Source organism: Mauremys reevesii, linkage group 1 (assembly GCF_016161935.1).
Source record: "Mauremys reevesii isolate NIE-2019 linkage group 1, ASM1616193v1, whole genome shotgun sequence".
Lineage (NCBI taxonomy): Eukaryota > Metazoa > Chordata > Testudines > Geoemydidae > Mauremys > Mauremys reevesii.
Window position 1 is genome coordinate 267,409,687 of NC_052623.1, and position 25,596 is coordinate 267,435,282.

General features: G+C 53.1%; 2 protein-coding genes and 1 long non-coding RNA gene across 3 annotated transcripts; 1 reads left to right on the top strand and 2 right to left on the bottom strand.

The window, feature by feature from the left end:
- Positions 1–2,679: 2,679 nt before the first annotated feature.
- On the bottom strand, positions 2,680–4,807 carry LOC120387183 (noggin-like). Its single transcript, XM_039507522.1, has one exon. It carries the CDS (start codon positions 4,039–4,041, stop codon positions 3,232–3,234), a length of 810 nt encoding a protein of 269 aa, XP_039363456.1. The 5' UTR covers positions 4,042–4,807; the 3' UTR covers positions 2,680–3,231.
- Positions 4,808–6,108: 1,301 nt separating this feature from the next.
- On the top strand, positions 6,109–15,246 carry GALR3 (galanin receptor 3). Its single transcript, XM_039487555.1, has 3 exons — positions 6,109–6,201; positions 10,506–10,875; positions 11,816–15,246. The coding sequence occupies exons 2-3, from the start codon at positions 10,526–10,528 to the stop codon at positions 12,696–12,698; spliced, it is 1,233 nt and encodes a 410-aa protein (XP_039343489.1). The 5' UTR covers positions 6,109–6,201; positions 10,506–10,525; the 3' UTR covers positions 12,699–15,246.
- Positions 12,616–21,979, bottom strand: LOC120371634. The gene is made up of 3 exons (XR_005584502.1): positions 21,753–21,979; positions 21,371–21,528; positions 12,616–12,694 (listed from the first exon to the last, which is right to left on the bottom strand). It is a non-coding gene; the product is annotated as an uncharacterized LOC120371634 (long non-coding RNA).
- Between the last annotated feature and the right edge of the window lie 3,617 nt (positions 21,980–25,596).

Below are 25,596 nucleotides of genomic sequence, written 5' to 3' on the forward strand. Positions count from 1 at the left end.
CAGAACTAGCCCGGTTTGTCTCCACTGGTAGCTGCTGGCCCACAAGAGGCACCCGGAGAAAGCTCCTGGGCAGCAGAGCCACCGCAGGACCAAAAACAGTCATTTCTTTCCTGTTACTTTTCCATGTAAGCAATCAGCGCACTTGCCGCTGGGCACGCGGTGATGGGATGAGAGGTGGTTGGGGGCCTGGGAAGGGAGCTATCCAGGAGACAATTTTTGTTCAGATTTGGTCTCCACCATGAAAACAAATGGGACTTGCCCTGTTTTAAAATGAGAGGGGGCTAAAGGATCAGGAGAACACTTGCTCCGGTTCCCAAAGGGCTCCTGTGTGAGTGCTTCCCATCTGGTCAGCTCCAGCCTTGTGAAGATCTCCAGTCATCAGAGCCTGCTAGCACCGGCATTAGCTGACTCAGAGCAAACCCCCTGCTATGGGGCACCCCTAGCTGAGAGGAAGACAGCCGTGTCACCGCCAGTGTACGCAGAACAAGCCAGCTCTCTCTCATGGCCACAGAAAATGATGGGAAGCTGCCTGCCAATTAGGGGCCCCATTGTACCATGATGCCAGCAGGGAGGGGCTAAGCCTTGGGTGTGTGGGGGGCACTTTGCATCCCCTTGCAAAGCTTCCACCATTTTTTGTCATCTAAGCCAGTTTTATCTTCTCACAGCCTGTATCTACTGATGCCCTTTTCTCTCCAGTATGGGTAGGACACTTCGTCCTAGGCTTGCCCCTGCATCTGGTGCACATAAGTGAACCTGCAGCAACTCTTCTGTTCTAGTCCTGGGTTCCCACACTGCTCTACCAAATACTAATGTGCCCCATTCTTGATCTGCAGCCCCCTGCTACTCCAGACCTGCTCTCCCAGTGCCCCTCCGTCCTGGTCTGCAGCTCTCCCTGCTATTCTAATCCAGCACCCACCTCAGCCAGGAGTGTTGCTGAGCCAGGGCGCACAGGGTGATGGTGGTAAGAGGAATCAGACCGGGGAGGAGAGGAGAGAGGCAGTGCCCCTTTTGCTCCTGCCAAACTCTCCCCTAGTAACAAGATCCTTGTGCCTCCTTCCCCAAGTGGCCCAGTTTCCCTCTTTCCCCCTCAACTGCCAACCCCCTCCCGAAGGGGCCAGCCCCACACCACCCAGCTGCCACACCTGCCCCAGAGAGAAAAGCTTGACTTTACTGCTAGCTGCCCAAACCTCCCCACTCCCGCTGCCTCCTCTGTCCCCTCCATCCTCCCGCTCCCCTTTAGCTGCCAAACCCTGTTTCCATCCAGGTCTTCCCCAACAGCTGCTCTGGTTCAAGACCCAACTGTGCAGTTTCTGCAGCAGCGTGAGCAAAATGGGGAGCTCTTGAGCAAGCAAGGGCTTGGAGAAATGAAATCTTGCAAACAAATAATGCCCCGTCAAGTGTGGGATTTGTGTTAGTATTTAATTCACTGCAAAGCTCTGGTTCTCACGGTTTCCTGGTGTATGTCACACTGCTGCAGATGCTGCAGCTTCTCACAGTGTTCCTTCTGCCCTGTGCCCCACAGAAATCAGAGGGTGCTTGCTGCTCAGTAGACTACACAAAGCCAAGGCCATGCATCCCCTGCTATTCTAGTCTAGGGCTCTCCACAGTTCTGCTGATGCACCTCAATGCTGATCGGCCGCTCCCTCCCTCCTATGCGGTCCAACCCTTTGCAACCCACACCAGTGCACCTTGATCCTGACCTGCCGCTGTTTGCAATGCGCACATGTGCAGCCAGCGTATCTCAATCTGAATCTGCAGCTCCCCTCTGCTCTTCCCATCCTGCGCAGAGGCAAAGACACTGTTAGCAGTGCGTTGGTGCTCTGCACTGGGCTAATGTCCACCAAGCTCATTTCATTACTGATGCCAAGGCAGCAGTTGAACCCAGTCCTCCAGAGCCCCATTAACTCTGCTCTACACAGAGAAGTACTGAGCTGCAGGCAAGCGTTTCGCTGTAATTGATATAGGTCAGTAGACACAGACCGAGCCCTAGGGGAGAGCAGGGCTTGAATCAAGGTAGCCACGGAGGCTGCTGCAGGCCCGGAGATGAGAAGCACAGGGCTGCTTTGGGTTCATTTGTTTGGGCTGTGTCGGGAAACGGAGCCGACCCTGGCCCAAGTCCTTCACAGCAGATAAATCGCTCAAACAACGGGCAGGCACAAGGACTCCCTGTGTAAACAGCTAACCACTGCCCTTCCTCCTGGCACTGGCCACCTTGCCTCGGCTGTCTCTCTTCTCCTCGCTCCCAGGTAAGGGATAGGGGACAGAGGGAGCAGGAGTGACCCCACTGCCGAGAGTCCGCGCCAGTGCCCAGTAAGCTTAATGGGAAGGCTCCCATGATTGCAGTGGGCTGTTTCAGGCCCATAGCACAGAACCCACCTCCTCCTGACCCAGCACTGCCCTGCTCTGCCACCACAGGGAACCCTCCAGCACCAGGGGTCGGGGACCTTGGTTTAACAGAGCAGCACAGCACTTCCTTCCCTTTGGGATTACCCTTGCTGTGGTAGCGCTGGGGACAAGCCAATGTCCTGGCGTGGGGATTCAAACCTATGACCCATAAGCAAAGGCCCAGCAGGCTGTGCCATGGAGCCAAGCAGCTGTGGATAGCAAAGGGATCAGTTTGGCTCCATTTGTATATTAAACCCCACAGACTCTTACAAGTTCTTATTCTGTATCTTTATTTCTGTACACACAGAGCAGGGCTTCCTTTTGGTAATAGTCGTTGCCAGCATTTCGGTAGCACATTGCCCCCATGGATCCCAAAGCCGTAGAATTAGGAATCTAAACCTGAGATGACTAGTGGTGCCCCCAGTTCCCATGGCACTCTGTTCCTGGCTTCATTCCCTTGGATATGGGAGGGGAGCCCAAGTTCTGGCTCCCTCTCTTCTGTAATTTTCTAGGGATCCCCAGCTTTCCACACCCTCAGGACTTCCTCCAGGAGGATGCTGGATCCTGGCTGTAGTGGGTGGAGAAATCAGAGGAGTATCTCTCTGTGATATCTTGCTGATCCAGGTGGAGATGAGAACATCTGGAGAGGACTCCCAGCTCTATCTGCAGCAGGGAACGTAGGTGGGATCATGCCGTCCTTCGCTCAGCCTCTCGAGCCTTGGCTGCGCAGGTGATTTCAAACTGCTGCAACATGACAGCAAACCCCTGAAGGAGCACCGAGGTGGCAATGCACCCGTGACCCCACCCCTCCAGTGGGGGAAGAGCCCCCTGCCCCTCACTGTCCTATTACCGACAGGAGCACTTGCAAGCAGACACTACTGGGTAGGGGATCTGCCTCCAGGTGCATTGCTGGAGAATCCTACCCGTGTCTATGGCTGGGTCCTTGCTCATCCAGCAGTGCCAGACCAGGAGCTTGATGTGGGTGAACTGGGCAGGACGGCAGGTCATGCCAGGAGGCCAGGAGCAGCCAGTGTGGGAGGTGTCGCACTCTGTGTGGCGAACCCAACGCGGCCAGAAGACAGGCCCCAGATCCACCCAGGATGAGGTCAGGTGGCAGGTGGCGCTGTCCACCAGCCACCGACGGAGGCGGTGGGCGACAGCTTGGCTTAGGTTGCTGGCCATCCCCTCCTCAGGGGGCAGCAGGACAGGGAGCTCCACATTTTCAGCCTCCTGCAGCAGCTTCTTCCGGTAACGGCTGGTGCCATCAGCCAGGTCCTGGCTCAGAGTGCCCAGCTGCTCCAGACTGGTGTTGCGGCTTCGTGGGTCCTGCAGGGACATCCAGAAGGGGTCGTATGAGGGGCCCAGCAGCTTCAACAACCGAGGGGCCCTGAGATGCTTGGGCTTGGGGGAGTAGTGGTAGTCATTGAGAGAGCGGGACAGGCTATATGGCCTCACGTGGGCAGATGGCTTGCTCCGGATGAGGTGGATGTCAGGATTGGGTGGCGTGGTCTCACTGATCTTCTCAGGCAGCAGAAGGTCCTCACTTAGGGGAAGGTCTCCCTCCTGGGAGAGGAGAGAGGCTCCAGAGGGAAGAGGCCCCTGGGCCCAGCTCCCCAGCAGCAGTAGGCAAATGAAACCTGCTCTGGCCATCTCCATGAAGGGTGCAGCTCCTTCAGGGCTCCCCTTGCATGTGTCTTGCTGCAGGCTGGCACTCTGAGTTCCCTCCCTCTACCTCTCTGGTTATCAGTGGATCCCTTTGGCTGAGTGAAATCCTTCCCCTTTCCCCTAGTTACAGAGTCTGATACCAGACACTGCTGCTGTCACAGAGACACAACCAGCTATTCACAGGGACACACACACACAAAATGGATGAGTGGGTGTAGAGGCAGTGGGTGATGCCAAGTGCAGTGGGTGCAGCTGCAGGAGTACGAGTGGTGCTGGGGGGTAGGATTAGAGTGAGTTTTGCTGACTGTAGAGCAACAGTAAGTGCTGCTGGGGTTGCATGGTGTTGTGGATGCTGCTGGTCCCACAGGTGCTGCTGGCAGTGTAGAGAAGCTGCTTGGTAGAGGGAGGGTAAGTGGGGTTGTAAAGATGTTCCTGCCTGTTGGGGTGCACTATGTCCTGCTTGGCAAGGAGGGACAATGGGGGTTGCTGGGGAAGTGGGGCTGTGGCAGGGTGTGGCTGAGGTTGTAGACGTGCTGCTGGTTGTAGAGGTGTGATGGGTGCTGCTGAGGGTGTAGGGAGATGCTGCTGGAGGCACCATCTGTTGCTGGGTGTTGGGGGAAATCTCATGGCTAAGCCCTGTTGAGCAGAGTTACTGGAGCAGGCAGCACCAAGGGGTGCGTGAGTGTAGGACCGCTAGCCATGCAGAGTGAATTTGAATGGCTGCTTGCCTCTGTGCAGGACTGATCCCAGCACTGCTTAATCTGTAATGAAAGAAGTGCAGGGCTCAAGCAAATAGGTGCTGGGGATCAAGCAGTTTTTTAATTTTAATAACTGACGCGATAAGCCCAGAGGTGCCGGGGCTCAGCCCTGCCACAAGTTAAGCACTGCATCCTGGCCACCTGGGAAAGCGCTCTCCTCTATGAAGCTGCGCTGCATCCATTAGTCCAGCACTAAAGTATAGGACTGAACCCTTGGCGAAGGGAGAGAAGTGGATGGGGGGCAGCGAGGGTTAGTTGCTCATCCTCCCCGCAGTGCCTCTCCCAGCAGGGATTGTGTGTTCCACAGTGGGATGGGGAGAAGCCGCGATTGAGAGACTTTGGATCCATCTCATCTAAAATCCCTTGGGGAGCAGGGGAGCCAGGAACTCCCCACTTGATTTGCGCCTTGACAAGGCCACTTGCCTCCAAACGGCCTGTTCTGATGGCGACAGGAGTACTGGGGTCAGCCAGACACAGGCTTTGGGGCCCTTCATCTCCCTCCCTTGCTGCTTTAGAGTTTAACCCTGCGTGTTTAACTAACCTACCCAGCCGCAGGCCCCCCGGGGGGCTGGAGTCCTTGCACACCCCAGTCCCTCTGATGGGATAGCGCCATGGCTGAGCTGGGCTCACAATGCCCTTTGCACTCTGGCCTGTGTGTTAGTGTCACCGCAGGGATCACAACTGGCTCTGCCTGTGACCCCTCGCTCCAGTCCCACCCCAAACACCTCCGCTCCCCAGGCGTCCCAGCGTCCGACACTAGCCCCTGTGTGTCTGGCTGCCTGCGGGGTGTGCCCCACAGGGGACTCCCAGCGCCCCCTGCTGGGGAAGCTGAGCAGCAGAGGTGACGGGTGCTGCAGCTCTGGCCTCCCCTGGGGCCATTGGGGCCGAGTGGGGAGCTGGGCTGTGCCTGGGGGCGCTCAGTCTCTGTATCCCAGGGCGGGGTGCAGGGCCCGGGGGTAGATCGGCGGGGCCGGGCCGGGCTCCGGGGGAATTTCTGCCCTGGCCCTTGTGAGCCACCAGCCTCCTGTGCCGAGGCAGCCTCCGGCCTTTGCATGGGGCGGGGGACCCCTGGCGGGGCCGGGCGCGGAGGGGTTAACGCGGAGCGCCGGGAAGGAGGGAGCCGGGGGGCCCCGCGCCACGTGGGAGAGGCGCAGCTCGGGCAAACTCCGGGTCCCTCTGGCCCGCGGGGAGGGAGCGAGGCGCAGGTGAGCGGCCCGAGCCGGGCAGGGCTGGCGGAGGCAGCGCGCTCGCTCCCCCCTTGCTCCTGCCCCGTCGGGCGCCGCCAGCGAGAGAGGAGAGAGCGAGCGCCCCTCCCCCCACGCTGCCGGAGCCCGAGGACTCGACGGGGAGAGCTACAGAGCCCGCCCGCTGCCGTGCGGCTCCGGGGGGACAGGTCCGTGTGGGGCAGAGGAGATGTTTGGAGGGGGGGGACGGGTGTCCGTGTGGGGCTGGGAGGGAGCTGCGGGGACAGGTCTGTGTGGGGCAGAGGGGATGCTGGAGGGGGAGCTGGGGGACAGGTGTCCGTGTGGGGCAGAGGAGATGTTTGGAGGGGGGGACAGGTTTCCGTGTGGGGCTGGGAGGACAGGTCTGTGTGGGGCGGAGGGGATGCTGGACGGGGAGCTGGGGGACAGGTGTCCGTGTGGGGCAGAGGTGATGTTTGGAGGGGGGGACAGGTTTCCGTGTGGGGCTAGGAGGGAGCTGGGGGGACTGTTGTTGGTTTGGGGCAGCGGGGATGCTGGGGGTGGGAGCTGGGGACAGGTCTGTGTGGGGCAGAGGGGATGCTGGGGGGAGCTGGGGACAGGTGTCCATGTGGGGCAGAGGGGATGCTGGGGATGCTGGGGACAGGTCTCCGTGTGGGGCAGAGGGGATGCTGGGGGAGCTGGGGACAGGTCTGTGTGGGGCAGAGGGGATGCTGGGGGGGACAGGTCTGTGTGGGGCAGAGGGGATGCTGGGGGTGGGAGCTGGGGACAGGTGTCCGTGTGGGGCAGAGGGGATGCTGGGGGGGGGAGGTGGGGGGACAGGTGTCCGTGTGGGGCAGAGGGGATGCTGGGGACAGGTGTCCGTGTGGGGCAGAGGGTATGCTGGGGGGAGCTGGGGGGGACAGGTCTGTGTGGGGCAGAGGGGATGCTGGGGGGAGAGCTGGGGGGATAGGTGTCTGTGTAGGGCAGAGGGGATGCTGGAGGGAAGATCTATAGGGACAGGTCTCTGTGTGGGCCAGAGGGGAATCTGGAAGGGAAAGCTGTGGGGACAGATTTCTCCATGTGGGGCAGAGGGGATTCTGAGAGCTATGGGGACAGGTTTCTCTGTTTGGGGCAGAGAGGATTCAGGGGAGGAAGACCTATGGGGACAGCTTGCTTCGTGTAGGGCAGAGGGGACTCTGGGGTGGGGAGGAATCTATGAGCATAGTGGATAGAGGGGTTTCTGAAGAGCTATGGGGACAGATCTCTCTGTGTGGGGCAGAGAAGATTCTGGGGGGAGAGATGTATGGGGACAGGTTTCTCCATGTGGTGCAAAGTTTACTCATGGGTCAGAGCTATGGGAACAGGTCTCTCCGCATGGGAAAGAGAGGACGCTGGGCGGGAGAGCTGCGGAGACAGGCCTCCCCCCGTGTGGCCCAGAGGTACAGAGTCAGCCCCTGGTGAGCCAGGAGTGCAGAGACAACCTGCTGGAGTGAAGTTCTATGAATGAGAGGGGAAGCCTGGTCCCTGCTGGAGTAAGACAGAAGAGACTCCAGGGGCTCATAGCACCCGTAAATAGTTGATCAGATGTTGCTCGGTACAGTGTCCTTCCCTTACGATTACTGATCAACCAATGACAATTTATTCTGCTGCTGTAATAATAAGAAGATGATCATCTAATATAGGATACGATGCTTGTGCCTCATTGGTGACGTGCGCTGTCACGCAGTGCTCTGATTGAGGCCATTGTGTGCGCGAAGTCCTGGAATTAACCAGAATGCTCCAGTTCCCTGCTCATGTAGTTGAACTTAGCTTCTTAATGATTATTACTTTGTCTGATGGTAGTGCCTAGGAGCCAGCCGAGACCAGGACCCCATTCTGCTAGGTGCTATATAAACAGAGAGAGACAGTCCCTGCCCCAGATAGCTCACAGTCTAAACTGATAGGCCAAACAAAGTGTGGGAGGAAGGGAAACGGGCACAGAGTAGGACAGTGACTTGCTTGAGGTCGCAGAGCAGGGCTGGCTCCAGGCACCAGCCCAGCAAGCAGGTGCTTGGGGCAGCCAACAGAGAGGGGCGGCACGTCTGGGTCTTTGGCAGCAATTCGGTGGTGGGTCCCTCTCGGAGCAAAGGACCAGCCGCCGAATTGCTACCGAAGACTGAAGCGGCGGTGGTAGAGTTGATTGGGCTTTATTTATTTATTTATATTTTATTTTTTTTGCTGCTTGAGGTGGCAAAAACCCTGGAGCCGGCCCTGTCACAGAGACAGGAGTTAGAACCCAGGTCTCCTGATGCCCAGGCCTGGGCTGCATCCACTGGACAAAACTGCCTCTGCTCATACAAAACAGGTCATTTTTCTAATTCATCCCTGGATCTCTTATTACTTCAAACATGGCAAGAGGCAGCCATCCCCTGGTGTGGGACACCAAGTGATCTCTAGGTGCTGGCCCCACCCCTGTATAGAACAGTGGGAACGCTGGGTTGAAAGAGAGAGTGCTAACCCCTTTTTGGTGTGGGACAGAGCAGAGGGAGCTGGGGCCATGCATGCTGGTTTGCTCTTGTAAGGTAGGGCTGACTGTGTCACTTCTAACTTAGATGTTAGAACCTCTCAGCCTAGGAGACCTCCCTGCTATCAGAGCTGGTTAGGTGATGCTGTGGGGATAGAAGGTGCAGGGTCCCTCTCCCCACCCCCAAGGGCTGCCTCCTCCTTCTCTGGGGGCCTCTGCTTAGCCCCTGTCAAAGGAAAGCTGAGATTAAAACTCACTAAAACAAGAAATCCCAAGAGGTTTAACGGCTTTGGGAATGTAATGGAGTAAAGAGGGTCAAGTGGTGCCTGGCAGAGGCCCCCCCACCAGAGGCCGGTGTCACCGTTGGTACTTGCACCCATGCAGTGTTGGCTGGTACAAGAGGATGTCTTGGATTTAGCACAGCTAGGGTCCCTGTGATAACCTAAAGCCTAGCAAATCCTGACTGGCTGATCCCAATAGAAGTCCAGCCAATTATGTCACAGTTGATGAAGGGACTCTGCATCTCTTGATGTCATTGTTAAATCCGCTTATTGGACGCTGACGTCTCATGTGAGATTGGACCTCAGGGGCCACAAAGGCATCGGCGAAAGGCCTTGTTCTTAGTTTAGCAGGGTGTCAAAGGCTATAACCCACCGCTGTGCTCTGATGTGACAGCAGGCCAGGGTTCGACTCCTAGCGCCCAGCAAACGTACTGCAGTCTCACCCCAAATGCCACTGCACCTCAGTCACCTCACTGGGGTTTCACTGTGCATCTGTTTGCTCTGGCCAGAACTGGCCCTTGGTTTTGTGGGGCGCTATGTGAAGAGACAGCTTCCGCCCCACTCAGGTTCAAGCCCCACCTCCCTGTATCCACAACTGCCCCAGTCTCCTCCTCCCTGCCTGTGACCCCCTCAGGCTGTAACAAATCCCTCTCGCCTCTAAGACATGGTCTACACTGGGTGGGGGGGTGTCGATGTAAGATACGCAACTTCAGCTATGGGAATACCGTAGCTGAAGTCGACGTATCTTATTCCGACTTACCTCCCATCCTCATGGCGCAGGATCAACGGCCAAGGCTCCCCCGTCGACTCTGCTACCGCCGCTCGCTCTGGTGGAGTTTCGGAGTCAACGGGGAGCGTGTTCAAGGATCAAAATCGATCCCTGATAAATCGATCCCTAACCGCCGATATGGCGGGTAATCTTGACGTACCCCAAGAGAGGCTCTGTGGCTCCTGGGGACCCTCCCTCATACAGGCCAGGAGATGGAGCCAAAGTACAGCTTTCTAAGAGGGGGTAGGAAGAGCTGTTATGAAATTCACCCCCTGCCATAGCTCTTGGGCACCAGACTCAAACGGGATCATGGACAGGGAACCAGGGATGAGACCTGATATGACGGGTTAGTGGGAGTGTGAAGTGAGACCCTTGAAGGGCAGGGATCTATGCAGCTGTATAGGCCTAAAGCCACCACCGCTCCTTTACACTAGCATAGCCAAGATGCACACTAGGGCCTCTCACTGGGAGACTAATGGGTTTGCCTTGCTAAGGCCTGGTCTACACTAGGGGGCAGGGTCGATGTAAGATACGCAACTTCAGCTACGGGAATAGCGTAGCTGAAGTCGAAGTATCTTATTTTGATTTACCTCCCGTCCTCACTGCGCGGGATCGACGGCCGTGGCTCCCCCTGTCGACTCCGCTACCGCCGCTCGCTCTGGTGGAGTTCCGGAGTCGACGGGAGCACGTTCGGGGATCAATATATCGCGTCTAGATGAGACGCGATATATCGATCCCCGATAAACCAATCGCTACCCGCCGATCCGGCGGGTAGTGTAGACATACCCTAAGACACCACAAAGGCGGAGCTCCAGCTGGGCGGAGTCAATAGGAGCAGGGCTGATAGTAGCTGCTGTGTTCTCCACTGAGGGGCATTCTTGCGCTGCTGACACCCAGCGGACACACTGGAGATGCACAGTGGACACAGAGAACCTGCTGTTTTTCTCTTCCTTCCTTTGCCAGGCCCACTGTCTGATGGGGAGATGCCGGAGAGCTGGAATGCCTCCTCCAACAGCCTGGAGGTGCGTGCTGCGGGCATCATCGTGCCGGTGGTCTTCTTCCTCATCTTCCTCCTGGGCACAGTGGGGAATGGGCTGGTGCTGGCCGTGCTGCTGCACAATGGCCAGGTGAAGTACACCACCACCAACCTGTTCATCCTCAACCTGGCCATGGCAGACCTCTGCTTTATCCTCTGCTGCGTCCCTTTCCAAGCCACCATCTACACACTGGACGGGTGGCTCTTTGGCCCCTTTGCCTGCAAGGCTGTGCACTTCCTCATCTACCTCACCATGTACGCCAGCAGCTTCACCCTGGCAGCCGTCTCTGTTGACAGGTGAGCCTCCCCGACCCGTCCCCACTCACGCTTTGCCGTCTGTCGCTTTAGTTCAAGAGACTGGATTGGCATGGCGAGGTAAGTGTAAGAGAAAGGCAGACTCCACCGGTGTCTGTCCGGAGCAGGCACAACCCACCCAGGACAGGGTCACTCACTGTGTCTGGGGTTTGATCCCCTGTGGTCACTTGTCACTGCTATCCATTTCTGATCCAGTGGCAGGCTGTTGCACAGGGCCATGCATGTGCTGTTACCCTCAACCACAATCCTAGCAGATCCACCCTGACCCATTCCACAGAGCTCCCTCACCTTCCACCTCCATCCCCTCCCTTGACTCATTCCACAAGTCTCCCTTCTCTGCCAACCCACAGATCTCCCCTCCCAGCTCCCTCCATTCTCCCTTCCCCCCATAAACCTCTCTCGTTATCCCTCGTTATTTCCCTTTCCTCTCTTCCCTCCCTTCTCTGTTGCTCCTCATCTCCTCCTCTCTCTCAGCACCCAAAACAAGCTCTCCAACAGTCTGCTTACCCAGCCCTTCCTCTTCCTCGTTGGGGAGAGGTTGGTTTGTTCTTCCAGACAGGAGTGGATTGAGGCTGGATTTCAGCTCTCCAAACCCATCAGTCCTCCAGGCCCAATGCAGCAGGGTGCCAGTGAGGAAACTAGAATCTCTCCCGTGGCTGGCTGAGGAGGAGCAGAGTCCATTGGGTGAAGGAGGGATTGCGGGGAAGAATGCTTGGGTGGTGGAAGAAAGAAAGATCAAATTGCCTAAAGGCTTCTGCTTAATCTTCCCTCCCAAGGGGTGGAGGAGGGAAGATGAGAGGTCTCACTGGAGACAGCACCTGGGAGGGGGCTGCATGGAATAGCAGGACAGTGACAGTGAAGTTCCTTTGCTGACTCATTTGTTTTGCTGTTTAAACTCCGCCTCACCCCATCCCTCCTGCAGATACCTGGCCATTCGTTACCCGCTGAAATCCCGGGATCTCCGGACCTCCCGGAATGCAGCGGTTGCCATCATAGTGATCTGGACCCTGTCACTGCTCTTTGCAGGGCCCTACCTCAGCTACTACCAGATTGTCCACTACCATGGGGTGCCCATCTGTGTCCCCATCTGGGAGGACCAACGCCGGAAGATCCTGGACATCCTCACCTTTGTGTTTGGGTACCTCCTGCCCGTGGTTGTCATGAGCTTGGCTTATGCCAGGACCATCAAGTTCCTGTGGACCTCCGTAGACCCCATCGAGAGAATCTCAGAGTCCCGTAAGGCCAAGCGCAAGGTCACCAAGATGATTGTGGCTGTGGCCATAATCTTCTGCCTCTGCTGGCTGCCCCACCACCTGGTCATCCTATGCTTTTGGTTTGGCTACTTCCCCTTCAACCGAGCCACCTATGCCTGCCGCCTGGCCTCCCACTGCCTGTCGTATGCCAACTCCTGCCTCAACCCCATCGTCTATGCCCTCATCTCTAAGCATTTCCGCAAGAAGTTCAAGCAAGTCTTCACTTGCCTCCTCTTCCAGAACAAGAGCAGGAAGAAGAAGAGAGCTGGCAATAAAGTCCACGTAACCAATGTGGCCAACAATGCTGCAGGTGTGTATGGAGGTAACACCGAGGTCACCCAGATCCAGGAGGAAAATGCCAGGTGCTGCCAGGGCCCGCTGCAGAAAGACGCTGAAGACACCCATCTCCCTGAGGCATGGACTCATCAGCTACAGGACGCCACTGTCTCTGCTCAGAGAAGACTGCTGGCTGAAGAAAGTTCGGTAACAACTGGCAATCCACTGGCTGTGACCTCACCAGGGAGACCTCAGGGCCTGCTGACCGTCCACTGATAATATAAAGCAAGAGGAGAAATGCATAAACCAGTGAGGGAGTCACCCTTCCACCCCTGAGTATGCGAGCAGATGGAACGATGTAGTCCCTGGGAAATTGCATTGCAGTGATGGCTAATCTTAACAGTGCCAGCTGTGGCTTCTTTATGATTGTTCCACCCCTACCCACTTGCCTGTACCATTCTTGTGGGAGCAGTGGAATCCATCAGTGGAAATTCAGAAAGTAGGAGCATGCTAACATAAAAATGAGAGACATAGAGAACTAGACACAGCATGATCACTGGGGAAAGGACTGGACTCCCAGTGCCCTAGGCACTATATTGAAAGTCTGTGGCGAGGAGAAGGGGAAGGAGTTTTACTACCATGTATGATATGACACCATACAATTAACTGTGTGATCTAGTGTAAGGCATTGCCCACACATTGGGGTTCAAGGATCTGAACTTCCCTCTTGAGATTAACTAGCCCCTCGATAAGCCCTGTGCCTGTGTCTATTGCTCACAGGGGCTATTCCCCCTACACATTTAGGCCTACATTTTCATCAATGCCCACTAATTTTGCGTGGCATCTTGGGTACTGGAAAATTGAGACGAGCAAAATTAACGTACCCTGTTTGAAAACATAGGCTGTAGTGTGGGTATCAGGATGCTGGGGGGAGTGGTTGGAAGAATATGTGTGTGTGTGTGTGTGTGTGTGTGTAGCTATGTGTGAAGAGAGTTAGTCATTTTGTTTGGACTAGGGATGGGAATAGGATCTCTGTGTGTATGTGAGAGTGGGGCAGTTCAAAACTTCCATCACTGGAAAAACTGGGGCAATGTCTCTAATGTCCCAAGTAGCAGAATTCTGTTCCCCACCTATGTGTCTTCTCCTCTCTAGTAATTCCCAGCAAGTTTAGGCCTTGCTCCAGTGCTAATCCTCCATCCCCAGCTACTCCGTTCTGTATCAGAGAGGGCCTTCTTTGCAATCCTAGCCCAAAACCCCAATTGCAAGGAAGTCAGCAGCTCATATCAATGGCTTATTATACTAATTCTACTACCATCACTGTTATTAAAATGATTTATTATATAGCAAGTAAAAATGGAAAACCCGGTATTATTACATCTCAGTGTCCCCTCCCACGCATGCTGATAGACTCATAGAAGCTTGAGGTGGAAAAGCTCTGTTAGTTTATTAAGTCGGTCTCTTCCCTCCACCCTGGCAAAGCAGGATTATTCCCTACGGGACACTTCCTAGTGCTTTGTCCACTCTAGCTTTACATGTTCCAAGCAATGGAGCTTCCACCACTTCTCCTGGGACTCTTCCCAAGGCTAATACATCTTTCCATCAGTGTACCTTTGGTTCCTTTCCAAATTCATCCCATTATTCCTAGCTACACCCCTTTGTTCCACCCTAAATAATTCCCCTCCTTCCTTGGTGTTTACACCATTCAAATAGCTAAGAGTCTATTGTGTTCCGCTCCCCTGCATTGCTGTATAGCTAAGCTATATGTAATTTAATTCTTTCAATATCCTCTCATAAATCATTCCCTGCAGGCCTTCTCTGACCTGCATCCAATCTGTCAATATCTCACGGGCACTTTGATTCCCAGAATTCAGTGCAATGTTCCAGGTTCGATCTTGCCAGTGCCTGACATAAGAAGGACTGTCACTTCCCTGCCCCATGATCTGATCTCTGCAACAGATCGGAAAAGATCTGTTGGGTGGTGGTGTCCACCTCTCACAGCCAGCCAAGGCAGAGGGCAGGATGTGTCCCTACCTTTCTATAGTAGTGCTCGCACTGTTCTCTTTGCAAGCATGTAGAGGCTTTGTGGAGCGGCTTCTGGCATAAAGGTGAAGCATCTGTCACTCCTCAGTGATGTTATTTGCTGGTTATAGGCCAGTCTGGGGGTCTTTTATAGTTTCCAGAGGCTCTTCTGGACAGCTAATCTAACATACCTCAAGCCGCTCTCTGCCCCTTATGCACGGCTTAATGTCTTTTTTTGTCAGATGTTTCTTTGGTGTAACTATAACTGTGATCAAATTTGTGGATGACACCACAATAGGAGTAGTCAACACCAGAGGACTGAACCAGGTTGCAAAGTCAGCTGGTGAGACGAGGCTACAGGCATCAAAGGGCGACTTGGTCCTGACCAGCCACTGGGGAGAAGACAGCAAGCAACTGCACCCATGGCAGCAAAGCAGGTTTAGTTTAATCTTTACTCCTCAATATTGTCTTAATGCGTCTTTGTCTTCATGGAAATCTCAATTGGCTGCAAGGCGGGTATGGGAACAGGATTGGTTAGTGGGGTGGAATCATGGGGAAGATCTGTCTTAAGAAATGGGCCCCTTTGTTTGATAACCACTGGCACTGTATCCAAAGTTAGAGCTGTTCCATTGCACGAGCCCCCTGGCCTCAGGGCAGTCACCTTGGAACCCTCCCTTGTTCCTGCAACTGTTCCCCTGCATTCCCATCTGGTCCTGCAGCCCCAATGGAATGTTTCATTAAGGTAGCTGGACCACTCCCCAGGGGCGGCTCTATGAATTTGGCCGCCCCAAGCATGGCAGCACGCCGCGGGGGGCGCGCTGGCGGTCGCCGGTCCCGCAACTCCGGGGGACCTCCTGCAGACGTGCCTGCGGAGGGTCCACCGGAGCCGCCGGACCAGTGGACCCTCTGCAGTCATGCCTGCGGGAGGTCCACCGGAGCTGTGGGACCAGTGGACCTCCCGCAGGCATGACTGCGGAAGGTCCGCCGGAGCCGCCTGCTGCCCTCCCGGCAAAATGCCGCCCCAAGCTCGCGCTTGGCGCATTGGGGTCTGGAGCTGGCCCTGCCACTCCCATTCATACAATGCTGCCTAGCCCCTGACGAGAGTGGCTGACATCCCTCAGTGCTGACCCCATGGAGGAGAACACAGTGCAGGTGGGATGTAACTTGCAGGGCCTGGGGCAAAGGGGATTATTGCTTTCGAGGAGCTGCTGGGATTTCTCTCCTGTGTGAGATTAATAAACCTTGGTGAGTTTCTTTGCCTGGTCTGTGTTCTTCCTTATTCTCCATGTTCCAACCACAATCATTTAACACTGTGGGGATTATTTCTCTATTTGGGATAGGGGGAGAGGAGCAATCAGGGATTATGTGAGCTTCCTGACCCTCTTTCTGATGAGACTGGATTACTAACTGGGGGTAAAAAAACTGACCCAACACATACTGCATAATTATATGTAGGGGGCAGGTCTGAGCATTTCAGGAAGGAGCTGAAAGCATCATTGGAATTCAATAGGGAGTCACGGGAAAGATAGATTCATAGATTCCAAGGCCAGAAGGGACCATTGTGATCATCTAGCTGATCTCCTGAATAACAAGTCCCCAGAAATTCCCCAGAATAATTCCTCTAGAGCAGATCTTTTAGAAAAACAGCCAATCTTGATTTAAAAATGGTCACTGATGGAGAATCCACCGTGACCCTTGGTAAATTGTTCCAATGATTAATTACTCTCACCATTAAAAAATTATACCTTATTTCCAGTCTGAATTTGTCTAGCTTCAACTTCCAGCCATTGGATCATGCCACACCTTTCTCTGCTTGACTGAAGAGCCCATTATCAAATATTTATTCCTCACGTAGATATTTATAGACTGACATCAAGTCAACCCTTAACCTTCCCTTTGTTAAGCTAAATAGATTGAGCTCCTTGAGTCTATCACTAGAAGGCATGTTTTCTAAATCTTTAATCATTCTTGTTGTTCTTTTCTGAACCCTCTCCAATGATCAACATCCTTCTTGAATTGTGAACCCAGAACTGGATACAGTATTCCAGCAGCAGTCACATATGTGCCAAATATAGAGGTAAAATAACATCTCTACTCTAACTCGAGACTCCCCTGTTTATGCATCCCAGGTTCTCATTAGCCCTCTTGGCCACAGCATCACACAGGGAGCTCGTGTTCAGCTATTTATCCACCACAACCCCCAACTCTTTTTCAGTCACTGCTTCCCAGGATAGAGTCCCCCACTCCCCATCCTGTAAGTATGGCTGCATTCTTTGTTCCTAGTTGTATACATTTACATGTAGTTGTATTAAAATATGTATTGTTTGCTTGTGCCCAGATGCAAGAAACGAGAGCGAGAGGCAAGGGCTTGATGGAGGGGTGAGGAAGAGTGAAATAAATCATTTGACGCAGTTCCTAGGCAAAGCAACAAAGAGACTAGAGGATGGAGGAGTTTGCTTTAATTCACACTGACAAGCGATGGGATGCACTGAGAGAGAGGAAGCAGAGCCGGCTAGGGAGTGGAGGAGAAAATCAGAGATAGGAGAAATCCTGCATACAGAAAGCTGTACATTCTGACAGGAGCTTTAGCCCCACCCACTCCCCTTCACATGGGGTCATGCTCTTGCAACGGGCCTTTTGAATAGCCAAGGCCCCAGGAGCACCCTGCCCTAAGCCAGCTTTCTCTGATGTTTCAGGCCCCAGATCAGCACAACTGGCCGCCTTGATCAGCACAGCAGAGAATTCTGAGGCCAGAAAACTTCCCAAAGCAAGAGAGCCTTTGATCAAAGGCCTGCCAGTGAAATCAGTGAACACTCTCAGCTAACAGCAGGGGTCTTTGCCCACAGAGAGCACCTGCCCTTGGGGCTGCAGCAGGAGGGCACAGCAAAGGAATTCTAACAGGGGTTACACACAGTACTCACTCTGCAGTAATGACTGATTTCTACAGTGCCTGCCCTCCGAGGATCCCAAAGCACCCTGCTGGCTTTACAGAGTACGATCCATAGCGAACGCTTTGTAACTCAGAAATGCAGCCATTTCTGGGGTCAAGGCTGTTCCAGAGCATACAGGAACATTACACAACAGGGCAGGAAGAGGGGAATCCCATACTCAATTGAAAATGAAATTTTATGGACAGAATGTAATGAGCAGAATGAAATTAGGCTAGAGAACACTGGGGCTAACTCCCTGGTGGGCCAAAAGGAAATGGGGGCATTCTGGGAAGTGGGCCAGTTGTATAGAAGCACTCTCCCCAGTTCAGCGAGGGGAAATGGTTGTGACTCTCTCCTGCTTCTAGCAGGGGCAACTGGTGGGTTTCTTTAGCCAGAAAAAGAAGGTCTGGGCAGGGAGGCCCAGGATCTGTTGGCCTAGCAAGGACCCTGGGAGGTAGCGGCTGAAAAAGCCAGGGAAAGAGCTGGGTAGCTCCAGAAGAAGATGGGGGAGAGAGTGTTATTGTTTGAAACGTGTTTGGGAATCCCAGAGATGGCAAGGGCTGCAGGGTATAAGTGCTAGGGGAGCAGCCCTGCCCTCAAAATGGGAGAGGTTGGGGAAGGCGCAAGGCTTGCTGGGCATCTCTATGAAAACAGGCACGCACACACACAGAGAGAGAGAGAGAGAGAGAGAGAACAAGAGCTTATGAGTGCAAGACCCTGGGAGAGCCTGGGGGAGCTTTTGAAGAAACAGTGGAATGGATCCAGGAAGAAACGGTAAAAAAGACACCCAGCCAATTAACCCTAAGGAGGGGATTGTGCATTGCCTGGAGAGGCAAGTCCTGAGGAGGGGAATTGAGGGTCTTGTGGGGAAGCAGTGGAGGTGACCTTGTGGTAGGAGGAGTCAGGAGAGTCCTTGGCTAGGCTTGACACCTGCCAGGGCTAGTGCCTTTGAACTTCCCTCTGACTCTAAGGGTATGTGTACACTGCAATTAAAAACCTGCCGCTGGCCTGTGGCAGCTGGAGGGGGGGCTGTTTAATTGTAGCATAGATGTCCACGCTTGGCCCATAGCCTGGGTTCTAGGACCCTGTGAGGGGGGAGGGTCCCGGAGCTCACACTGCAGCCTGAGCTGGAATGGAATGTCTACACTGCAATTAAACAGCATCGCAACCTGAGCCCATCTGAGTCAGCTGGCATGGGCCTGGCGCAGATGTCTAATTGCAGTGTAGACATACCCTAGGGCTCAGTACTGTAGCCAGGCACAGTTTGTCAGGCTCTAACAGGAGCATTTTGAGCCAGGGAAAAGACTAGTTTAAGGTTTTGGCTTTAGGTTGGGCCTCTTGTTTGGCCTTCCATTTGTTCACAAGGGGGTATGTGCACTTTGGCTTAGCTGGAGGGCTAAACTAACCAACAACAGGGAAACGGCCCCAACAGTTGCATTCTCACAGCAAGAGGTCTGCAAAGTATCAGGCTGCAGGGACTTAGCCGAGAGCTGGCACTGCAGCCCAGCCCCCTCCACACTGCTGTCTTCTCCAACTATGCTTTATAGAGCTCATTTAAAAGCAAGGATCCCATGACTAGAGGGAAACACAGCCCTAGACTGAAAAAATGAAAACTCAGGGCTCTGTGCAATGTGTGAAATCCCTTTGACTTCAGTGGAGCTGCACCAGGGCTGAATTTGACCCAGGTAGAGAGCACTAAGTAGTAAAGGATATTGTAGAAAGAAGGGGAAAGTGAGTCTGTTTGATAGCAAAGGTGCAGAACTCCAAGAAAGCATCACTCTAAAATCTGGGTTTGGTTCCAGCTCTCCCACACATTTCCTGTGTGACCTTGAGCAAGGCACTTCATTCCCCCTGTGCCTCCATTCCATGTGTGTGCGGGGGTGAGAATAATTCCTTTCTCCCACTCTCTGTCTTGTCTGTGAAGCAGGTGCTCAATTTCACGGAGATCAATGTGATTACTCATGCGTGTAAAGATCAGCACATGTTTTTCAGGATTGGGGCCATAAACTCTTTGGGACTCGTGGATGTCCACTCAGATTCATGTGCACTTGCATCAAGGGGAGCTGTGTGCACGGAGATGTGATCAGGCCCCATAATTGTTTTTCAGACTCTACCAACTTGTCCCGCAACGACTCCAGAGAGCGTTCTCTGTTCACAGCTCCCCCCTAGGAAATACCCCATGGTCTTATCCAGAACAAACTCGATAGACCCAAGACTCTGTATGCTCCCTGCCAAGCTGGTCCTAAATTCTGTAGCCAGACCTCTGGATTCTGTGGCAATCCAGCACAGCAGATTCCGATACATGTTTGCATTAAAGTTATTCTGAAAATGATTATTACACTCGGCATGATATTCTCCCTCTTATTTAATTAGCTATTGAACTTAATTAGTTTTGCACTGCCCTGAAATGTTCAATTTTTTAGCAGGCTGCAGATTTTTGTAGTGACAATGCATAAATTAATCCTAGATGTTCTCAAGTTGGAAGCAGGAGGTTTTGGCAGCTTGGCAGGGGGCAGCTAGGCCTGTAGGCTCCCTGGGAGGCATGGGGAGCAGTTGGATAAAGATATCAGTTAGATGTTTTTGCTGAAATGATCCATTGATTGCTATTGTTCCAGGCTGTCTGCAGCACGCAGTGCCCTGCTTTATACTCAGTTCATATTTGGCCAGTTTTCTTTCCTCCTATAAGGCCTGGAGACTGAATCTATTTGAAACAAAGGTTTAAATCCGGGTGCAAGGGGTGGATTCTGCAGTGGATGCCACAGCTGCAGAATTGCAGAGTACAGAGTGTCTTGTCTCATATGGTTAGGGTGACCAGAAGTCCCAGTTTTATAGGGACAGTCCTGATATTTGGGGCTTTGTGTTATATAGGCGCCTATTTACCACCACCCCCCGTCCCGATTTTTCATACTTGTTGTCTGGTCACCCTACATTTGGTCAACGTGACCCCGGAGCACAGGATAGCACACACGTAAACAAACAGGCTGGTCCTGGTGTCACACAAAGCAGTGTGGGATAGCAGTTGGCACACTGCTAATCTAGTGCGAAAGGGCAGTGTGTTCACATGAGCATTAGTCCACACTAAATAAGTGATGTGCTTAATATACTGTCAAAGTGATTATGGAATAGGTGTTACCTAGCCAGTTAGTACACTCTGAAGCATGGCATGATGCATCGTGCAGATGGAGGTCATTTGACTGCATACTAATTCAAGTTAATGCAGATGAACCCCGCTATGTAGACAACACCTAAATGAAACACTAATGGGTTAGTTAGTTAACTCTGATAAGCACCTTTCAGAGGAGAAAAGCATTAGCATCAGGCACGCTGGGGTGGATGCTGCAGAAGCAGACACCTGTGGTCTGGGGAAGGTAGCACTGGACTGGCACTCAGACCTCTTCTATTCCAAGCCCTGCACTGACCCACCTGAGCTTTCTGTGCCTCTAATTCTTCACCTATAAAAGTTAAATACTGATACCTCCCCACCAGCATAAAGCCCTTTTTGTCTTTGGAAGAGAAGCAATTTGCAAATGCTGAATATTATTAGTAGCGAACGTCACTGGGAGCGAGCAGGAGGCAGAGGGACACAGAGATGAAGAATGTTAGAACAAGAAGAGCGAGAAAAGCAAATGAGAGAAACTGGTTAATGATTCATGGGCACCACCAGTTCGGGGATCATTCCACCTCACCTCATCATTGTGTGTCCGCGTGAACAAGCAAAGGGGACAATTAGAAAGAGATTCTCTGGGGAAGCTGGAGTGAGGGGCTCCCCAGGCAGAATGCCATCGACAAGGAGAGAATCATTAGTGGCTGGCCAAAGAGGAACCAGGGTGGGTCTGGGATATGCTCTTACAGCCTGTCTGTCACCCACCGAGGGGTGTAGCTCTTGTGTTGTCCCAGTGAATCACTCCCACTGTGCCAGGTGCAGGGTCTAAGGGGGGTGGGGGTAGGAGTGGCTCACTGGGAGTAGCTATGCTGAGGTTTGTGCTGCTTTTGAGTTACCAACATCAAGCCACGACGGGGTGTGTTTAGATGCTAGCCGTGGTGACAATGGACTGCAGGCTGAACCTGTTCACAGTGGGCATGGAAATCCAGGGCTGGCTCTTCCCAGAGGGTGCAGCCAACTTCTCTTATAGGGGCACAGGGATCCAGCTTCATCTCTGCAATGGTAAATGAGAACATCTTCAGAGTGTGCTACAATATTAACCCCTTGGGTGCCTCTCTGGGATTGGGTAAGGATTGTTATCTCCATTGCACAGACGGATAAGGGCTTTGCATCTTAGTCCCTGTGCCCACTGAAAGAAGGAAGGGCAGCAATGGGACTAAAACATAGATTCTCCTGGTTACTAACCCTGTGGTCAGTCCATTGAACCACATGACTTACCCTTTGAAGAGGACTGCTCCTGTGGGCTGTGCCAAGAGGGCACAAAAATAGCTTGGCCCTTTTCTGCTGGTCTTCACTCTGAGGAAGTGTCAATTTTTTCTAAGCTATAACGGACACAACCATGATGCTGGATCATGGCATTGGGGTGGAAAAGACCACATGAGCACTGGTGGCCCTGATCTCCTTTCCTCTGTCCTCTCCTACCAGAGCTGTGACTGAGAGTTCCTTCTGATAAGGTGTCTGGCTTACTCCTCCCAAATCCCACCCCCACCCAGCTGGGTTGTGTTAAAGAAACCCAACCAATACCACCCCCGCCAAGCTCTTCCTGGACAAACAGCTTAACATGTAGGGAAGAGTTCAACAGCTAGCAGAGAGCAGGGAACTCTTTAATCCCAGCTCCGTTGAGGGAACAGAGCTGGTCTATGGTTCCCCCTTGTCAAGGTGAAACTGCTCATTAAATTCAGGAAAGGGGGGAGAGTGATCTTTGGTGATTGAAATATGTTGTGGTACCTTGTAGGAGAAAGAAGGAGAATTGATGACCTGCTACACCTGCTATTTACATGTAAGTTAATGAAGGGGCTCTGAAGAGCATATAGTCAGTCCAATAGTTACCTAGGGGGAGAAGGACTGGACTAGTCTCTATCAACAACTAACAGAGCTGGCTGGACAAAGCTAAAAAGGAAACCCTTAGGCCAGGTGGTCTATTCCTCACCTCTGACTTGCGTGGTGTTGTCCTGCCTGCATGTTTGCTCATGTTTTTTCCTGCCTGATCTTAAAACTCCCAAACAATGAGGTGTTCATAACCCCTTGCAGGCTCGTCCACAGCCTAGTAGAACTGTCTTAAAAAGCTCCCCCACCCCCTCATTTCCAGCCAACCAAATGAATGGCTGTGTTTGGGATTATCTTTTTATTTGGATGTTTAATTGTGCACTTTCCCCCTGACCTTATGCTTCTGTTTCTGATCTCTGAAGGTCCCTTGGTATTATTCCTCTGTCCTCACTAATGTCTGCAGTTCGTCTGAATTCAGTGGCCACTGTAAATGCCATTAACACACTGCTTATACCCTCCCTCTGCCCACTAACAGAGATGGGATGCAGTTTCAAACCCCATCCAGTTTGCTATTTATTCCCATTATCCTTTATTCAGGGTTCCTTAGACAGTCATCAGTGCATGTAGTCATGGTGATCTCTAAAGTGACTTGAATTAATTCTGAGTAAGGACTAGGCTCATCGGCCAGATGACCATGCGGGGTGGGGAATCAAGTTATAATGTCCCAATTGTATTATAGCATAATAATACCTAGCTCTTATACACAGAGCCCTTCAAAACCATTTTTGCAGATCGGATGCGGATCCAAATTTTGTATCCATTAGGGCTCTACTTATACAGCACTTTTCAACCCTAGATCTCACAGCATTTTACAAAGGAGTTCAGACTACTCATCCCCATTTTACAGATGAGGAAACTGAGGTGCAGAGGCACTGTGACTTGCCCAAGATGACCCAGCAGGTCAGTGGCAGAGCTGGGAATAGAACTCCTATCTCCTGAGTCCCGGCCCAGTGGCTTGTTCATTCTTCCCTGTGTATACAAGGCCAGCCTATGTTTTAACCATGTTTCCGATCTGTGTTACGAACCTGCACAGATTACTGCAAAGTAACTGTATTCTTGTTTGGCTGGATCCCTTTTTCAGACTGGAGTGCAGGGCTGGGTTTTCTAGCAGTCCTTCACAGTGCCATGGAAAGACAAGTGAAATGCATTGGCAGAGCTGTTTGTGTTAAGAGACCCCCAGGTTTGGATTACAAAGCAGTGCTGCAGGTCAATAAGGAAAGCTGTGGGAGGTAGGGGGTGCTGCAGATTGGAAGATTCCACACACCACTGCACCTGTCCTCTAGCTCTGGCCAGCTGTACTCAGCCCTATCAGCTCCTTGCTTTCATGAACACTTAATTAAGAAGAGCAGGGAGTTTGGATGTTAAATCCCTGTTGAAAGCAACAGGTGCCCCAAATCTGGGGGATACAAGATGGTTGTGCAGACGCAACTAGTGCCTGAGCAGCATGGAAAATTCATACAGTCCTAAGAACAGCAATAATAAAAGATCAGCTTGGTGAAACAAGAAAACAGTGGAGCTGGACAGAGGAGACCATGTCACTGAGGCACAGCAGGGTTTAATTTAAGTAGAGTAAGACTGATTGCCACAAAATCAACTTTCCAATATATTTGGTGCAGTCCCTCTGCAAAGCCCAGCCTCATCTACAGACAGGTTTAATGTTCTGATATCTCTGCTCCCAGCTGCTCATTGATATTAAAATCAGCTTGCTCTTTCACTTTGGTCATTTGTTCTGATTAACCCTTGGAAAACTGGCTTGACTGGGCAAATTTGGCATTAGGTACAGAGGGGAGATAGAGTAGGTTTTGCAGGAAAGATCAGAAGCTGGGTGGGGAGGGCGTGTCAGCATTGTGTTGCTGTGGAGGACTGGACTGGCTCTGAGAGGGGGTGGAGGTGGTTACAGGGGGGTTAACACAGGAAGTGAGGATGGGACACTTGGCAGGGGAATTAGGCAGCTGCTGACTTGTTTGGGTGGGGAGGAGGGTTAGGCAGCTGTGAGGGGCTGCAGTGCATTTAAGGGGCAGGAGATGTAGTCAGCTGGCATGTTCCAGGAATTAAAGGGGCAGTTTTGCTGGTTTTGCAGAGTTCGAACAAGCCCTGAAAATTCAGCCAATATCATTTGAGGGTGTGGGTGGCCTGGAGTATGTGTGGGCAGGCAGAGAGATGAACTCTCTCTTCCCCCTCCCCCATCTTATTCTTGGGGAAAGGTGCTGGCTAGAGACTAGGGTTACCAAACAGCAAGTGTGAAAAATCAGGACAGGGGGTAATAGGAGCTATATAATAAGACCCAAAAATCAGGACTGTCCCTATAAAATCAGGACATCTGGTCACCCTACTAGAAACTGAAGTCCCCTGTGTGTTCCCATAAGGGATCATGCACAGGCAGCAACTTCACAAGCTCTCTCACACCCTGCAAGAAGGTGCCTCTGCACAGCTCGGGGAGTGGGAGGCACTATCTTTAGGGGAAGAGGGGAGTTAAACCTCCATGGCCCACTTCTTCCTTGCCATCTTTGCTGGTACTGCCATCAAGCAGGGAGAAGGGTGTTAGCACCACAGTAACAAAGTTTTTATTAGATGAGCACATCATGTAGGAACTGGACTGGGACATCTCTCACCTAGCTGGTGGTAGGATTGCCAACTTTCTAATTACAGAAAACCAAACACCCTTGCTCTGTCCCCTTCCCTGAGGCCCTTCCCCTTCCCCACCCCTGCTCACTCCATCCCCCCTCCCTCCATCACTCATTCTCCCCCACACTGGCTCATTTTCACTGCGCTAGGGTTGGGGTGCTGGAGAGGATGAGGGCTCTGGTTGGAGGTGTGGGGCTGGGGGATGAGAAGTTTAGGGTGTGGGAGAGGGCTCTGGGCTGGGGCAGAGGGTTGGGGTGTGGGAGGGGATGAGGGCTCTGGTTGGAGGTACAGGCCCTGGGCCTGGGATGAGGGGTTTGGGGTGTGAGAGAGGGCTCAGGGCTGGTGGTTGGAGTACAGGGGGAAGGGAGGAGTGCTGGGGGAGGAGGGGCTGAGGGCTGTGGCTGGGGGTGCAGGCTCTGGGGTGGGGCCAGGGATGAGAGGTGTGGGAGGGAGATGGGGGGTGGGGCCCAGGGGCGGCTCTAAACATTTCGCCGCCCCAAGCATGACGGCATGCTGCGGAGGGCGCTCTGCTGGTCGCCGGTCCCGCGGGACCAGCGGACCCTCTGCAGGCATGCCACCGAAGGCTGCCTGCCTGCCACCCTCCCGGGGA